General features: G+C 39.0%; 1 protein-coding gene across 2 annotated transcripts in view; it reads left to right on the top strand.

Moving 5' to 3' along the window:
• The window catches only part of PTPRO (protein tyrosine phosphatase receptor type O), a 151,056-nt gene that overhangs the window by 94,972 nt on the left and 38,028 nt on the right, over positions 1-18,056 (top strand). For both annotated transcript variants that reach the window (XM_072342099.1, XM_072342100.1), the window contains exons 5-10: positions 1,402-1,848; positions 2,841-3,002; positions 5,567-5,766; positions 8,066-8,186; positions 10,599-10,792; positions 13,567-13,678. In XM_072342099.1, the coding sequence (XP_072198200.1) occupies positions 1,402-1,848; positions 2,841-3,002; positions 5,567-5,766; positions 8,066-8,186; positions 10,599-10,792; positions 13,567-13,678 (1,236 nt within the window). The remainder of the gene's footprint in view (positions 1-1,401; positions 1,849-2,840; positions 3,003-5,566; positions 5,767-8,065; positions 8,187-10,598; positions 10,793-13,566; positions 13,679-18,056) is intronic.

Here is an 18,056-nt window from a genome sequence, read left to right on the forward strand (position 1 = left end):
CACCAGTTATGTGGGAGGAGGATGTTGCAGCTGGTACTGGGCAGGCAGGGAGTGGAGTTATGTGTGCAATATAGCGCAAGGGGAAATCTGTATGAGGGTTTCTATTACAAAGTTGGTTTATTAGAACATAAATTTTGCTTCACATGAGACATCCTCGGTCTTATGTTAGGAATTAATTTTTAAACCACAGGAACGTCACACTGAGAATGATATTGATCTATCTGTTTTGGTCTGTCTGCTCTCACAGTGAATCATAGCTAAATGGTTGGAGAAGGCCTTCCTCATTGTTCAGTCTTCTCTCATGGAGAAGAACAGCATCACAGTGTCCCCACTTGGTGGCCAGTTTATGCCCTGAAGCATGAACTTTTAATTTCCAAGACAGCAATGCTGCAAAAGCTGCAAAAGTTGAAAATTGCATTTGTTCAGGGTCCAGAACTAATTTAATTTGGTCCTGGGATGATGCCCAAATCTTTCCTGTTAATCTGTTGGACCACAGACATTTTCCAGGGTCCAAAATGAAATGAACCAGTGGCAAAATCAGAAGGCAACCAATAGAATTACATTTTTCATTCCCGCTGCCTTCCCATCCCTCATTCTGGACATGAATTGTATGAGGTTGTAGTGTCTGGTTTTGTTTTATTGACTGTGGCTTGTTAGGTGAACAAATTAGTAGGTCATAAAGGGCCAGCTTAAAATATGTCAGACAAAATGTTTGCAGAGGCTGTCCACATGTAAAGGCATACAGGCAAGCAATTATGGCACCTTTTGCTCACCAGCTGGCATAAGCAGAAATAACTTCTTTGCGTGCCATTTGCCTTTTGGAGATCCATATCTAGAGATCAAGCTTTCACAACTATTAAAATTTAAACTGATCTTTAGTGCTTGTGAAAAGGTGTCTACTAAGAGCATATGAAAAGCCCTATGGCAGCAAGAAGGTCATGCTTTTCAAGTATAAATCATGTCATGCATTAGTTTTGTAAGTTTTTTTTTGTTTGTTTTTGTTTTTGTTTTTTTGGTTCATTTCTACAGAGGCATTTTTTTCTGTTATCAAGAGATTGTGGAAAACACAGTAAATCAAGACCCACATTTTCAAATTCACAGTTAAGTAGCATTGTTGCTGTATTAGCACTGAAGTCTGATTATGTCAACTTCATGTTTACTCTGCATCATGGTATTCTTGAGTCCTGATTTTTCTATGAATTTTCAGTAAGCTTGATTCTACTGGAATCACTTCTGCTATGTAATTTTGTAATAGAAGAGCAAATCTTAGGAAGGACAAGTTATTTCAAAATATCCTTGATATACCATTTTTCTGCAAAGAATATTTCCCTAGGGAATAAACACCTGGCAGAGGTAAACAGAACACACCTATTAAAAGATTAACCTTTGCTTCTCTTTTAGTTCCTTACCCACCTCGAAACATTTCTGTTCAGATTGTGCCAATCAACAGAAACAACTGGGAAGAGCATAGTGGGAATTTTGCAGAAGAATCGTTCATGGGACAACAAGAAATCATAGGCAAAGAGAAACTGAGCCGTTTTTCTGGTGACCCACCTGAAATTCCAGTAGTGAACACAACTGCAGCCTGGCCCGATTACCGCTCTAACAGTACTGAGTACGAAACCACATCACAGCCATATTGGTGGTCTAATGAAGCTGAATCATCGGAGGGTGAAGAGGAGTTTGTCAATGCGGTTCCCAAGGATTATGGGGCCAATGAAGGAAATGCATCTGGAAAACTCACAGCAGAGCCCACTCCTTTCCTTCCTGTACAGATGGTTCTGACTTGGTTACCACCAAAGCCACCAACCGCCTTTGATGGCTTCCATATCAACATTGAAAGGGAAGGTAAACTGAACCTTATACACTTCTCATACTCCTTTTCTATAATTCTTTTGGTGGGTTTGTCTCCTTCACAAATTATTAATTACCTAGAACTGTGCCTCACAGGACTTTGTTAGATATCTTTGTATCTTAATAAGGTTCTCATATTGAATAGCATGCATTTCTGGCTGGGTTTAAAACTAAAATAAGGAAGGTGTGGTAAATCACAGTTTGCAGTTCTCTTTTGTTAAATGAGTTTTATACTGCTGTGCATACTGCTGCACTGTTTGCACCGCAGTTATTGTAAATCCACTCTTGTATCAGAAAATGGAGAAACAAGCTGATGGAAATTGGAGGTGAAGAAGGTACATTATTTCATAAAGCTTTGTCTGCCCCCTGAGAAAGGTTCACAAGGGGACCTTGACTGGAAGAGAGCACAGTAAAGTCATTCTGCATTCAGGTTAACAGTTGTCTCAGGAGAGCGACTGAATGCATTCCTTAGGCCAAAAAGAGGCTAGGTGAAGAATGGAGAGAAATTTCAAGTGGTGGAGCTACAATAGAGTAGCCACATAACTTAGAGGTATCCTCTTTTAAAATCTTTTTTCTCAAAATGAATTTGACTTCCTGATAAACAGTTTTCCTAAGCATTCCCCCACTTAGGATAAATACTTGTGTTTTTGTTTTTGTTTTCCCGGAATAAGAAGGTGATAGAATTGGAAACTCCTTTTCCTCTATGCTTTGCTCTTTTTCACTCGTGCAGTCATGGCAACCCTATTTTATCATCCCCACTACTGAGTGGGCTTATTGTTATTGTACACCTACACTGCAACCTTGGTCATTAATTACTCTTGTTCTGACGGCAAGAAATAAAACTACTCACATAAATCCAGTTCTTTCGGATACCTTTAAATCCCACAGCAGAAACTGTATTAGCATTTCTGATATAAATCATTTTCTCAGTAGCTGGAGTCTTTCAAATTTCAATTAATCCACAATATTTTTCCCCCCTGATTTAGAGAACTCCACAGAACTTCTAACAGTCAGTGAGGACACTCACAAATTTGTCGCTGAACTGAAAGAACCAGGAAAATATAAGTTGTCTGTAACAACATTTAGCTCTTCTGGCTCTTGTGAAGTTCGGGGAAGCCAATCAGCAAAAACACTCAGCTTTTACATCAGTAAGTACCTCAGTAAATCTTTTTCTCCCAGACCAGTGTAACTTTAATGTACAGGGAGTTTGACCAGTAACACACTGTGGCAGCTGTGGTATCTGCTGCAGGATCAGAAAAGTCCATCTCTTACAAAAGGAGGTTCTCCTTTTTCATCTTCCAAAGAGAGAATTTGGTTCAGAGAATTAAAGCAGAGGTTATAAAGAATCTTAAAAATATTTAACTTCCTTTCTCCTGGAGGCTGTATGCATAGTGTTAGGGACAAAGGGCATCTCAGACTGAGACTGTGGGAATTGCACAATTAAGCACTGAGTTCTGAAATTAGATGGTCTCTAAGAGCACACAGGGCAAGTAAAGGTAAATGCAATACTTCAGACTGCTAAATTCAGAGGAGGAAAAAGTAGTTTATTATTTCCCTGTAGAACCTCAGGGTTTCTTAATAAATACAGATTTACTAAAAGTCAGAATAATAATACAGTACTTAGTAATCCAAGATTGATATTGAGAATTAGATCAGCGAGTGAGATAGGTGTAGGTAAATTCAGACTATGGTCATTCTGGAGGCTTTGATAATCTGTACAGCAGCAAGGGAATGAGATGTCTGAGTAAGTATATCGGTCCACACACATGTAGAGTATCTTTTTGTACAAGAGAAATTATGGCCTATGGAATGCCCAAACGCTGAGAAAAAGGGAACACTTTCAGCACTACACAATGTTACCTGTGAGAGATTAGTGTCTCCCCCATGTAATGAATTCCACAGCTGAACATGGTGGCTAGGCTGGCAGAAATATTCGTATTAAAAGGAAACGTAGTGGTACGTTATTAATAACAAATAAGTTTGGTAGGTCATGACATTTACAAGTACTATTTAAGCTTAAATTAATCACAATGGTTAACTGCATGTAACTGGATTCCTGTATCACTGCAGTATTTTCAACAGCTTAATAGGTGAAAGAAAAAGTACTTGGAAAACAAAGAGATGAAACAGGTCTTGAGAAAGGGTCTCTTTTGTTTTCATTTAACTGTGTAGTGATTTCCATTAGGAATAGTTCATAGGCATCTTCATTACCTGAAAACATCAAAGTATATAAAACTGTACAAATAGATCAAAGTATATATAAATTATGTAGTATTGCTATCAGCACCAAATATTATTCCATCTTAAAAAGTGACTGACATGTACAGAAATACACAGTACTGTGTCCTACATACAGTCTACTAACTGAGGACAGAGTCCTTTCAGAAAATGAGGAAATGTTAATCAAAAAGTATATTTGGATAGGTTGCTAGACTGAGGAAGAATGGACTTGGATATAACTAGATATAAACCTGTAACAGGAATGTAATGACTATATTTGTGTTATATATAATAAATGAGCATGTTTAGTGTTTTAGTTTCTATTTTAATGAAGTATTTCTGTTTGGTTTGTAGGCTTCTTACATGAAGGTTGATCTAATTATTCTAACTTGAGAACCTTAGTATCTTAGGTAGATTTCATGTGCATTTCTGACAGTATGCCAAATCTGAGATACACCCCAGTACTCTTGAGGAAAAATTGGTTTTCCATTCCTCTTTACAAGCCTCTTGTGGGGGCTGCAGCTTTGGGCCTGACACAAGGTACTTCAGTTTCTTTAGTGCTAATGCTGAAATAATTTCTGAATATAAACAGCTACACATATATCCACTGAATCCAGAGAGTAACTTAATGATCAGATTTCTCTTTTTTTCTAGAGTAGACGTGAATCTGCATTCATGAATAAATTTTTCTCACAGCTTCACCCTTACGTTATTCTTGTAACCTTTCAGTTAGTGACTCATCCGGTTGAATTATTGGTTTATATTACCCAAGGTTTTTGTTGCACTCAAATAGCAGTCTTGATTGTCAGATCTTATAGCCTGATCTTACACAAAATCCTTACTTCAGATTTGTTTTATTCTCTCAATAAAGTACTGCTTAGAATGGTGTGGAGGGAAGGAGCAACGTAAAGGAGAGAGCTCTCCTTGAGTTTAAACTGACAACTATAGTTGGTAATTTTCATGAAATCTGAAATTTTGACCAAGACTAACTTAATTTGTTTTCCAAATTTAAATATACACATATATTTAAACAAGTGCTTCAGAAAGTCTGATGGAGAATTCTTCACTATGGTAGACTGTGAACTCAATTTTATCACTCCAGGTACATAGTATGCTTGGGTAACTTGGTGTATAGGGAAAGAAAAAATTGTGTGTAATATTTATAATAGATCTGTACATTATTGGATATCACCACACTTAAAATACTCTTTTGGAGCATAACTGATACTGCTGGGTGATTTCTGGTAAGCAACAGAAAATACATCCAGTCCAGATTTTCAAAACAAATGTTTCTCTTTTCAACTCTTGATCTGCTACTGGTGAAAATAGCATTGACTGCAGGCTGTTTCCCATCTTTGCTTTGTGGAGATGGACAGCTGTCTGTTCACTCTTTTTCCCCTAGTAGAAAGAAATCTCATGAAGGCTGTTATAACATGAGTGACTTAAATGTGCAAAGTGCCTTCCTCACATGTGCTTTCTTGGCATGTCCCAGGCCCCACAGGTGAGTGGATAGAAGAGCTCACAGAAAAACCCCAACATGTGACGGTGACAGTGCTCAGCTCTACTACAGCCCTGACATCCTGGACAGCCTCACATGAGAGCGGTAGCAATGGCACAATCGTGTCTGTGGTCTCCCTGACTTGTCAGAAGCAAAAGGAAAGTCAAAGGCTTGAAAAACATTACTGCACAGAGGTAAGGGACCTCCTTAAGAACTGGAAAAAAAATTATAGTCATCCCGCTGTTGTTATCACAGTGCCAAGGGCCCCATTCAGCTAAAGGCTGCGGTGCACAGTGTTCCGTTCTGCAGAGTGGAGGGGAGAGAAAGCGTACAGAAATGACAGCACTAAATTCCACCAGCATTAAATCTGCTGCAGTGGCTGTGACCAATTCTATGTTCAAACTTTCGAGTGAGAAATGTTTGCAGCAGTGAGCAAAAGGATACCACATCATTTTAACACTTAGGCATACTCTGCAATCCATTTTTATTAAGAGAAGTGCTCACATGGATGATTATCATTCAACTTTCATGAATTAATTAATTAATTGGTTCTTAGATTTCCTCCATATGAGTACAGAACTTGACCCTACATTTTCTGGAAGTCATCTGAATTCAGTTTTTTTTTTTTCATCCACAAAAGATATTTCAAAAGTAGGAAGTAAATAATCATCACCTCCACCTGTGATTTGGATGGACAACACTCCTCTAGGGCTGTCATATGGAACATATTTATTGTGATCAAGCTTCCTGAACACCAAAATAAGGCAATTTTCCACTACCTGAAACCCATGGTGAATCTGATCCTATGGCTCTAATGCATCAGACACTTCTGTTGCCTTGCCACAGTGCTGACAAATCTCTTTTCTAAGCAGCACCACAGTTTCTACCTGGCTTCCTAAATGTGTGTGATTGAGAAGTCTGAAAAAGGCTGCAGTGCTGCCATGTGCTGCACCTTCAACACACCCAATGAGAATGGAAGAACAGAGACCTAGCTTTCCATAAATCTTAACCTCCTTCAACATTGTGATTAGCCTAGCAAGTTAGTTAACACAGTAACTACATCATATAGAAGTGTCTTTCTAAATAGGTCTTCATCAAAATGCTTTGAGTTTTATTCCAAGAATGGCCATGTTTTTCCACACTGGGAATTGTCCTTTAAAGACAATTTGAGAATTGTTTCTTTCAACCAGTTTGTAATCTCCTTGAGTTACATTCCTTCCATTTATTAAAAATGCATTCATCTAATCAGGAAGCAAAACAATATGGTAGTTGACTATAAACCTTAGAGAGCAAGTATATACATACAGGATTAAAGTACATACTCAGGGGTTAATCTACAAACTCAAATACAAATACCTAAAACTAATCTGTGAATAAACAAGACATTTGTAAAAGTAAATGTATTTGCTACAAGTAGGCAAAGTGTCTAAATACAGTTGTTTATTTTTGTCCCTGTAGAGTTTCATACTGCCTCTAATCAAATTTTATCAGATTATTATACATGGAATTATTAATGGCTGTTGGTTTGAATTCTCCTTGACAAGCTGAAAAGGGCAAAATTCAGTGCAGAGTTTTATTCATTTCTACCATTATGCATGAATTGATTAGTTCTCAAAAGAAGCTGTCAAAGACAAATTCCATTCCTCACTAAATCTGTGCTTACACTGATGTATTTATGTGCATCACAATAAACCAAAGGAGGCTGTGATGAGATTGTGGAAAGGTTGCAGAGAAAATATTAATAAGAAATACCAGTCTGCAATTGTAGAAGAGGGGCCTGAAGTTGTTGTTTTTTGTTTTTGTTTGTTTTTTTTTGTTTGTTTTGTTTTTTGTCAAAGCTCCTCCACGTCTCTCCTGATAGCTCAGAATATGAGGCTTTTCACATATTGTACCAGATTAGGAATCGCCTGGTCAGGCATCATGCTTCTAGCTCTGACCAATACCTGATGTGCCACAGCAGAAGATTGAATTTTGATGTCCCAAATGGAAAAGTCACAAGGTCTCTTCATCAAATTTTGTAGTGCTGTGCAAGAGGGGTGAAAGAGTAGCTCCTCTCTGATTTCAGCATTCAGACATTTAACACTTGCGCTCAGAAGACAGATTTCCCATAAGGCTGCTTTCAGCTCGTGTCTGCAGTTGAATCAGATGGCTGATGAAAAGTCTGAGGCTTTCATTGAAAACATACTGCCTGAATACTCTAGCCTTGATAATATCACCTGAGTATGAATACTATAGCCTGAATATTTCAATAAGCCTTGGTGTGAGGAGTGGCTCAAGTGGCTCTGCCCCCGACCTTACGTGGCAAGGAAAGTGCAATTCTTTGGGTCAGATCATTTATGAATCCAAGACTGAGTGCTTTCAGAGTTCTGCCATTTGGGGCATAACTGAATGAGGATTAGCTACTGATGCTGGCTCAAAAGCACACATTCTGTTAATAAGTACAGTCTCAATATTCTTTTAACTGACGAACTCATCTGATTTCTCTTCCATTAGGTAAATTCAAGCAGCAGCCTCATTGAAAATCTTGTTCCTGGTGCCCAGTACCAGGTTGTGGTTTACTTACGGAAAGGACCATTGGTTGGTCCGCCCTCAGATCCTGTTACATTTTCCATTGGTAAGTCCTGCAGTTATGGTTTTAAATGCTTCTTTTCTTTTTCCTGAATATGAATAGTACATTCATTAAACTCAAGAGCCCACAAACAAATACAGACAAAATTGTCACGTTGGTTGCTTCAAATGTAATGAACTCTTACTGAGAAATTTGTTTCCCGTGTGTTGTCTAGCCATTTAATGAGGGAAAAGCATGAGTGCTCCATGAGTTGGTGATGGATATTCATATTTATTTACTGGGTTATTACAAAACTCAACGAGAAAACAGTTGTGGATTCACATACATGGAGCCGTTTGTAATGAACCATCTTCACCTTTGGCCACATGTGTGTTCAACTCCAGCAGTACTTCTGGTCTGTGTCCTTTTGGGAGGGAGTCGCCTCACTTAGGTGTGGCTGGTCTGAGCTGCAGGTAGTCTGCGATTAATGGAGAGATGTGGGCACCTCCTAGAAGTAAATCATTCTGGCTCATGAAAGGTATGGGACTGCTGTTAAGGTATTTGTAGCAAATTTACATTGCGAACTACGCAGTGTGATCCAGCCTGAAGGCCGAGGTACTAAGTCAGGAGCTGGATTATCTCCTCTTGTACTAAGTCTGATTCCAACCTTGATCTTCTTGAGTTAAACCATGAATCTTGATGTTCTCTGCTTTGAAATCTGAAGATAAAAAAGGCTTTTTAAGAATGAGATTGACATTTTCAAGAATGTGGTTTCACGACCTACACGCTGAGCTTCTCCCCCCATGCCTATGATTCAAGGTTCCATCAAGCTCCTAACTAAAGAGTGACTTAGGATTTAATACCTTTCAGTTGCAATGTCATTTATTTTGTTAAGGTTACTACTGTGACAAAATGTAATGAAAAAGGGCAAAGAGAAAGATATTCAATCTATAGAATTACATTTGCAGAGGAATATTTAACCTGAGTCACCCAGTCTTTTCCTTTTGACTAATAGTCTGCCTTATGGGTGAGCAGGTGGCTGAAAGTTAGAGAACTTCAGTATTTGTCACGCTATGTCCTCTCCGTGATACAGGGAAGAAAGCAAAACAAACAAAAAACCAAGCAAGCAGACCAAAGTTATACTGTTAAGAAATGAATTCTGTAGATGAAAGCAGATATGTGGAGTAGTAAGTAAGGTGAGAGTTTTTTCATTCTAGGCAACCTCCTCATGTATTTGTGTAAGCAGAGTCTGCATAAGAATTTGAAAAGGGAGCATAATATAGTACAGTAAAAAAAAAAAGAAGTCAGCAAATATGTTTTTTATATATACACACACGCCTTATTAAAATCTATGTCAATGAACAATATTTATGAAAGTATTTCTGTTTGTTTTTTTTTTTCTCACTGCAGTTACATAAGAAATCTGTGAAGTTCTGTTTTCATTTGAGAAAGTAAAATCATATATTCCCATATTAAATGAGTTTCCTCATTTTCTCCACATTTTTATATCGACCCAACAATGAAAAGTTCTTACATATAATAAAGAGAACATTTTATGGTGTAAAACAACAGTTGTAGGAGTTTTCATTTGATTACAGGATATTGAATTTGATATTAAAATAATAGAAATGCAAAACAAAATGTTCAGTGAAATGATCAGTGATGGCTAAAGATGAATTAAACAAAAATATGTTCAAATATGCCTTCGAAAGTATTCGGTTCTGCCTGCATTTATCGTAAGCCTCATTTTCACTGGGTGAGTATTAACACTTTATGGAATGGATGGAAAAGATGAGGGAAATGGTGAGTGACTTATGAAAGGAAAAGCAGTCGTGCAAATATGGGCTGAAGTAATATGTTCTTTATTCTGCAAGAGTTGGGGCTCTGCAACCCTTGAAAATGTTAGCAACGTACTTATTTAAGTAACCTCACTGAAGTCATGAAGAGTGATTGCTTTCCAGAAAGTAAAGGCTGCTGAACTTGACCCCGATGTGACATTTTTCAAATCACTTGACTTCCCTTTCCCGTTTTCATCATCTGTGAGGCAAGAATAGCAATTCATGACAGCACCTTTAGGTTCCCCAGGGAAGGAAGGATAGGTATAAAAAACCGTTCTTTCTGGTGGCCTTTGTCTTCCAAAGTGTTGTGGCTTTTGATGCTTTTGTTTTTGAGCTTACAACTTCAAATATCACCTAAACAGCCTGATTTTCAAAGTAAATGGAAGCCTTCAGTCATTTCTGACAAAGTAGACATAAGAAAAAATGCTGAAAAGAATGGTATTCCACTGCTCATGACAAGGAAGCTATAAGGAATTAAAATCAGGAACAAATCAGAAACAGATAGAACTTGGTTAATGGAAGGTATTGTTGTGGATTTTATGTGTTAATTTATTTATCTATTTAATGTAATTAATCATAATTAAAAAAACAAACAAACAAACAAACAAAACACCTACTAGTCACAATTTTTATTTTATAGTGCCCACTGGAATAAAGGATCTGACACTGTACCCTTTGGGACCTACTGCTGTGGTTTTGAGCTGGAACAGACCTTTCCTTGGGGTGTTCAGGAAATATGTTGTAGAAATGTTTTACTTCAACCCATCAACAATGACGTCTGAGTGGACAACCTACTATGAAATAGCAGCAACCGTCTCCTTAACTGCCTCTGTGGTAAAGTGGCTGTTACTATTATTTTCTCATGCATGTGTGGTGCTGGCACCTTGGGGCATTTCCTTGTTCAGCTTCTCCCCTGTGAAGATGTATATATGCCTTTAAACCTGGACCATTTTTCCAGGCCAAGGAGAGAAAACATCCACGATGCTGGCAGCATCTCTTTCCTAAAGTAGGGGAATACAGCTGAATGATGCTAACATTTAAGTAGAATGATAAGATGAGAGATGAGCCTCTATTTGTTGACGAATGGGCATATTCAGCAAGTCCAGAGGCAGCTTCAGTTCGTGTGTCAATTTGTCAGTCAAGGCTTTAACCAATTCCAGCATGTCCTCAGGGGGAGTAGTCCAAAGCCTTATCAGCATAATTAATATTGATAATAGGGATTTGGGGCTTGCAGGCTAGTCTTGCATTGAGCCATCTGGAGCACTTAGCTGCAGAGATGCTCTTGTGAAAATAGCTTTCATATTTCTGAAGCTGCAAAGACATGCAGAAGGCTTTAACCTAGGCAAAAATCACCTTCTAGAAGAACATGTACACAGATCCTTGCAAAATGGAGTATTTAACAGAAATCCCATGAAATTTTTCTCTTGCTTTCCTCATCTTCCTAGAGAAGCTGAACAGATTATACTCAGACTTTGCCATTGCACAAGGAAGTGAGCAGTTTTAGCCGAAATCAGTTGCTCAGAAAGTTATGACTATGCAAAAGCAACAGCAACAACTTTTGCTGCTTATGAGAGCTGCAGTGATTTACTGTAATTCATCTGCATAATACTATTTGGTTAGTCATTTCAGCTACAGCGGCTGAACAGTAATTGGGTATGTGACAGTAAATCTAGCACATAAATCTCCAAGGAAATTAAAACCAAAAATAACTTACCAAAGAAGTAATTAATACCTTGTAGTAATGACTCAGCACAATTAGATTAGTATCTGAGTGATCCAAGTCATCTTAGAGATAATAGTGTCTTTCAGAGTTTGTGTGGTTCGTTAGAAAATGTGATGATACTACCCATTGCTGTTACAAATTCTGTTCATGAAAGCTGAAGGAAGTTGGCCTCCTTTCCCACTTTGTCTGAATTTCAGTTTGAAAAACAACAGTGCCATACAGCTGTCAAAGTGAACGTTTCTTAAAGAACAGTTTTAAAAGAGTTAATGTAAATTTGAGAAATAATGTCTTTTTGCTCTGCTATGGCATTTAGTGTACAGGTATGTATTGATGAACTTTTCGTTGGGTTCACTAGCCATATTCAGAAATCCCACTGTGTGTCACAGATTTATCTATCATCAGTAAATTATCTGACATCTCTGGTGGTCTCTGAAGCAAGCGTTAAACCCATTAAGGAAGGAGGGGAGTAAAAAATCTGCCATCTGACAATGAGATAAAAAATGGTTTCCTGAAGAACATATCACCTAGTTAGAACTTTTGGAACTGGATAGCCCTTTCACTTTGTTTAATGGCTTCCTTCATTTTGGAATCGTAGAATCACCAAGGCTGGAAAAGACCTCCAAGATCATCCAATCCAACCATACCTAGAACCAATGCTTAATTATGCTTTTATGCATCACCGTTTAGCTCACCTTGCAGAAATACTGCTGATCAAAAGCAGTAAATAAATCAGGTACAGCATCAGAAGAAATAAACATGTCTCACTTTTCTTTCCCAGCTGTGAAAACCTCATTGTGAGGGAAATCAGGCTATGGTTACTCCCTCCAAAACAGACAGTAACCTAGAACAAAGTTTTCTGTCTGGTGAAGATCTTAACAGGATGTAACTGAGGAAGGGAAGGGAATAAGGCCCATTTGCGAGGATGGTTAATAAATGCCTGAGAGACCATTAAACCATGTCCCTCAGTACAATGTCTAAATGTTTATGCTCTGAAGTTTGTTTTAAACAGTGTTACTATTTCCAGCATTGCACCAGAAGTATGTAAGAAGTCCAACCAGCTTCAAAGTTTTGATGTCAAATGGATAAAACCATAGAGAGAATAGGCCCCAAATGCTGTATTTGGATTGCCTTGTCTTGTCTGAAAAAAATAATAAATAAAAGGCCACTGAAAACATCAGAGATCTGTGAAACAAGCAAGTTGATGAAATTTTTTCATTATTACCAGTATGCTTTTATTTTGAATTACAAAATATCGTTAGGATTTTCATTTATATTTAAACATGAAACTTAAAATGTTGTGGTTTTTTGGGTTTTTTTTTCTGGCATTGGAAACATTTCAATTTTAACTTAAATGTGACAAATGATATCGCAATATAAAATATATTGTACTTATATTTCATTTATATCTCATTTGTATTTATATCTATAATTTATGTCTCATTTATAACTCATTTATATTTCATTTATATTTCATCTATAATAAATGATAATACAATATGAAACACACTTCAAAAATTGGGGGAAAGAAATGAGTCCTTTGAAGTGACGATATCTGAGTCAAAAACAGTTTCTAATATATCTTAAAAACTTTCTTAATCAAGAAAGAAGAGCCCATGTTTGAATGAGAGGAACCCATGGTGGGTGGATGTGGGACTGTGTGCCTCTGCTTAAGCTGCAGAGCTGCCACAACCAGCCTTGGTCTTCCCACAGACATTTTTGAATGAATTCAAATACCAAATTACAGAATTTACCCCTGAAGTAAGAAGTGAGAGCTCAGTAAAACAGCCCCATGTCTGGATTTACAAATATGGCTGCATTTTGTAAATCACACCACATTCTGATTAATTTTCTGCTGAGCTGCTGTTTGTCTTTTGTCTCCCTGCAGAGGATAGCTAATCTGCTGCCTGCATGGTACTACAATTTCCGGGTCACCATGGTGACCTGGGGAGACCCAGAGCTGAGCTGCTGTGACAGCTCCACCATCAGCTTCATAACAGGTAAGTAGCACTCTGAAGAGACCCCAGAAATGCTGCCAGAAGCAGTAAGATGGGAAAAAATGCTGTGTTTCAACATCAGATCCCTGAAAATCAGAGTATTTAATAGCTAAGAGTGGGGGGTTGTCCTTGGTTTTGTTTTTGCTTTCTCAAAGAAAGCTCTTAGGCTTGCTTGAGGAAGTACAATTTTCCTGTGCAAAGCACAGTGTTGGATTACTGTGTCCCACCTTCCATCAGCTGAAGGCATAGATCCAGTGAGGCCAGTGACTGTACTTGTCTTTTATGACACTGGGTGTTTTGCACTTTGAAAGGTTAATGGACAAATAGATAGTGTGAATTCTGATACTGTGAAATATTTTTCCATGTATTTGCACTGTCTCCACATTATCAGAGAGTCACAGAATCATTAAGGTTGGAAAAGACATCTAAGATCATCTAGTTCAACAGCCAGCTCATCCCCACCATGACCACTAACCAAGTCTCAGTGCCACATCCACAGTGTTTTTGAACATCTCCAAGGACAGTGAATCCACCGTCAACATGGGGTAATGTTCTGTACGCATCATACAGATCTAGACAGGGACTACGTATTGTAGTACATTTTTCTTGTTCTCCAGCTCTGCCTTCTCTGCTGGGTGCATTTTGTGTGTGCATGATGAGAAGTGTCCTGCTGAGATCAAGATGTTGCACCTCTGCTAGGTTCATTTTCACTGGGCAGCTGTGCCTTGGCCAGTCCCTCCCAGTCAAGGTTCTCAGCTGCAGGAACTTGATATGACCCCATTGCTTGCCTTCCTCCAGCTGGAACCAGCTTTGAATCTAGCACACTCTTTTGTCCCTTGTCAGTTTGAATTGGAATCTTCAGTATATAAAATAGCCAGAAATGGAACAGCATCTGAGTTCTCCTATGAGCTCTTTGCCATGTGATTCCAGCAACCAAACTGCTTGAGTAAAGGTTTCCTGTTGAATCATTTTGCTTTTATTCATTCATCACCATTTAGTTCACCTTGCAGAAATACTGCTGATTGAAAGCAGCAAATAACTCAGGTGCTCCATGAGATGAAATAAATGTGTCTCACTTTTCTTTCCCAGCTCTAAAAGCCACATTATGAGGGAAATCAGGCTACAGTAACTCTCTCCAAAACATATAGTAACCTAGAACAAGATTTTCTGGTTGGTGAAGGTCTTAGCAGGATGCAACTGAGGAATGGAAGTGAATAAGGCCCATTTGTGATGATGGTTAATAAATACCTGACAGAACTACATTAGCAAAATTATTACTGCATTGAGTCTTAGCTCCACTGAAGTCAGATGAAACTTCCCATCCTCAGATATCTGATCCTAAGCTATGCTAGGAGAAATCCTGTCACTTGGCTGGAGTATCAGAAATTCACAGCATCCAGCAGAGCCCCATGACAAATCTTGGGACGTCAATCATCTTTTCTTTTTAACGGTATGGAAGAATTTTTCCAGGTGATTGGTTGCTGTGTGAGGGTAGAAATGTCTTTCCCAACTAATGTGGGTATCAGGTTCAGCATATTTGAGTGGAAATACTCCAGTAGGGCCCACATACATTATGTCGTTTCCCAAAACCTTCAGCAGAACATAGGAAGATGAAGTTATTCTAAAATACAAGCCTTCATCAGGGCCATTCTGGATCTCTGCATAGGGCAAGTAAGGGCCTTTACTGCCACAACATGGAAAATGGATGAACTTAAATAGCAGACATACACAAATGAGAAAAGCGCAAAAAACTCAGATAATGTTGTTATCCATTTGTGATTGGCAAAGGCCCTTTGCAGAAAAATCATCTCATATCTAGAGAGGGAGGAGGCCACCACTCCCCTGGCAAGTTGTACTAATGCTTAATTTATCTTATTATCAATAGTTTATCCTTTGCTCCTGATCTGCATTCATCTAGTTTTAATGTCCAGCCCATGACTGTTGTTACACTTTTCACTTATTGATTGAAGAACATCAGGCCTTTTTTTCCCCTCCTTTTTATTTTAACCTTTAAACATAATTTAGCTTCACATTTCTTCCTTGATAAACTGTGTCCACTTTGGGTGCTCTCAGTAAGGAATTTTCTCATGCAACTTCTTTTCCCAGCTCTGCCTCTCTCATTTTTACTGTCTTTACCAATGAAAACCTGTGCCTAAAATTGCAGTACCAGCTGCTGAATACTCCCGCAGAGGCAAAATCAGCTCCCTATTCAATGCTCTTCTGTTTGTGCATCTCAATGATTGCATTTGCCAAGGCATCGCACTGGAGGTCTGTGTTGATTTGCTTCTATTCTGTGCCTTCTAAACTTCTCCTAGGGTAGCTATTTTTCCTTTCTCCTAAAGATTATTGCACCTGGGAGTCCAAAATAAGTTTTGTTTGAATGCCCCCAACACATGGGCCAATAATTTACATCACAGTCCTGTCCTGAGTGTTTCCTTCTTTGCCAGTCACCGTGCTGCCATTTGCATGGCTCATCAGCTGTGCTCTTGTTTTCAGGGTATTGATGAAAATACTAAATACCAATGAGCCAGACCTTAAGCATTTTAAGGGAAGAATCCTGGTTTAAAAAATAAAAATAAATCAGATTTGACCAAATTACAAGTGCTCATCAATAGACAATTGCAACCAAATGTGAGCATTACATGCCTTCCTATTCTCTGATTGCATTATTAGCTGCATCCTCTTCAGTTTTGTTCTGGGAGTGCTGTCAGGTTAACTCACCAGAAAGAGGCATGTCAATTTTTCACATCTGCAGGCTGGAAATGTTTGTCCCCAGTAGGTGCTGCTTTGCGCTATCTCAAGCTGTCAGGGGACTGCAAGGTTCTTCATCACCCTCAGCCTGTTTCCTTCCAGAGAGGGAGCAGATGTTTAAAAAAGCTTTTGGTCCCTTTCTGCATCATTCTGAATAACTCTGCCTTCCTCACATAGCCTGAGAAGGTCACCAAGAATTAGAAAAAAAATAAAAATAAAAAATAAAACGCAAAAACTAAGCTTTAAAATATTAAATAGCAAATTTTGTGGGCTTCTTGACAGTGCACCATCTGTCAGACCATTCCCCTAATGCAGAAACCCATGTGGAGCTCACTGGACCACAGTACCTGAAATGAAAACAGTGTTAGGAGAGACTGGGTGATGTGCAGCTCTCTCCCACAACAGCTGGTCAGATGTCTCGAGGAGACTGGGGGGGACTGGGGGCCCGGGCTGCCCTTAAGTAAACACTTGCCAGGAGCAGCATTTGCTCTCAGGCTCCTGCAGGAACAGCTGCATGCTGTTGTGATAGCACAAGGAGAGATCATGGCACTGCTGGTGTTGCTGTGGTGACTAATGAGTTTTTAATGCCACCTGCTGTAAGCAGCTGGATTTTAAAGCAATCATAAGCAAGGGCACTTCAGACCACCAACATTTTCCTTTGCGGCAAGGATGCCATTAGCTTTGGGGGGGAGGGGAAGGATAGAGAAGTAGACCATCAGTGCTGGTGAGCACAAGTGCATCTGTCCTTCCTGCAAGGCTGCTCTCTGTTAGTCCAGTGGATGCTTTTAGCTGTCACTTTAGCCAGGTTGGCTATGATACATCATTTCCTACAGCCTTTCCATGCTACTCAGTGAAAATTGATGCTAAGGGGCACACCAGTCCTGACCTGTGGTCTTATTTCAGATATCCTGCAGGTACAGTTGCCACATTTCTAAAACTTAAAGCTATGTGAGTGTTAGGAGGGCAAATACATCATCAGTATCAAGGTTTAAGAGGTAATTATTCATAGCACGTAACATTCATGCTAGTAGTGGCCTTAGCTGTACAGAATTCATAGGGGATGGACTGGGAACTCTATAAATTAAAGAAGCATTACTTTAAAGATTTTGTACTAAATAATGCTGCTTCCCCTCAACAACATAAAAGCATGATCTCAAGATGAATTTGAGAGGAGTCTTACTAAACGTTTCTAAATGGCTCTAAATTGCGTGTCATTGTATTTGCTGTCTTCAGTAAATCTGTTTTCCTAACGAATCTCAGCAAAAAGTAATAGAAGCCTTTGTGAAAGCAGCAGTGACACCGTGTGGCCCCTTAAAGCAGTCCCGCGCTCCCAGCGCATCCTGCATTTATATGCCTGCTGTCACCCAGGGCTCTGCCAGGAAGTGGGGCAGCAGCCCTGCAAAGGCACAAAAAGAATTGATTTTGGTCTAAGGAGGATCTATCCGCGTCCTTTTCACTATGGGGCTCCTACGGAATCATACAATTCCCATTTTTTCCAGATTATCCTACTGCTGACATCTTAAGAGGCAGGCTACAGTTCTTACCAACTGCAGACTTCCTCTTTGGGTGCTCCACTCAACTCAAATCCTACTTAGGGCACATGCAGCTCCCAGTTAGGTTGGTGATCAAG

This window comes from Excalfactoria chinensis, chromosome 1 (genome assembly GCF_039878825.1).
Source record: "Excalfactoria chinensis isolate bCotChi1 chromosome 1, bCotChi1.hap2, whole genome shotgun sequence".
Lineage (NCBI taxonomy): Eukaryota > Metazoa > Chordata > Aves > Galliformes > Phasianidae > Excalfactoria > Excalfactoria chinensis.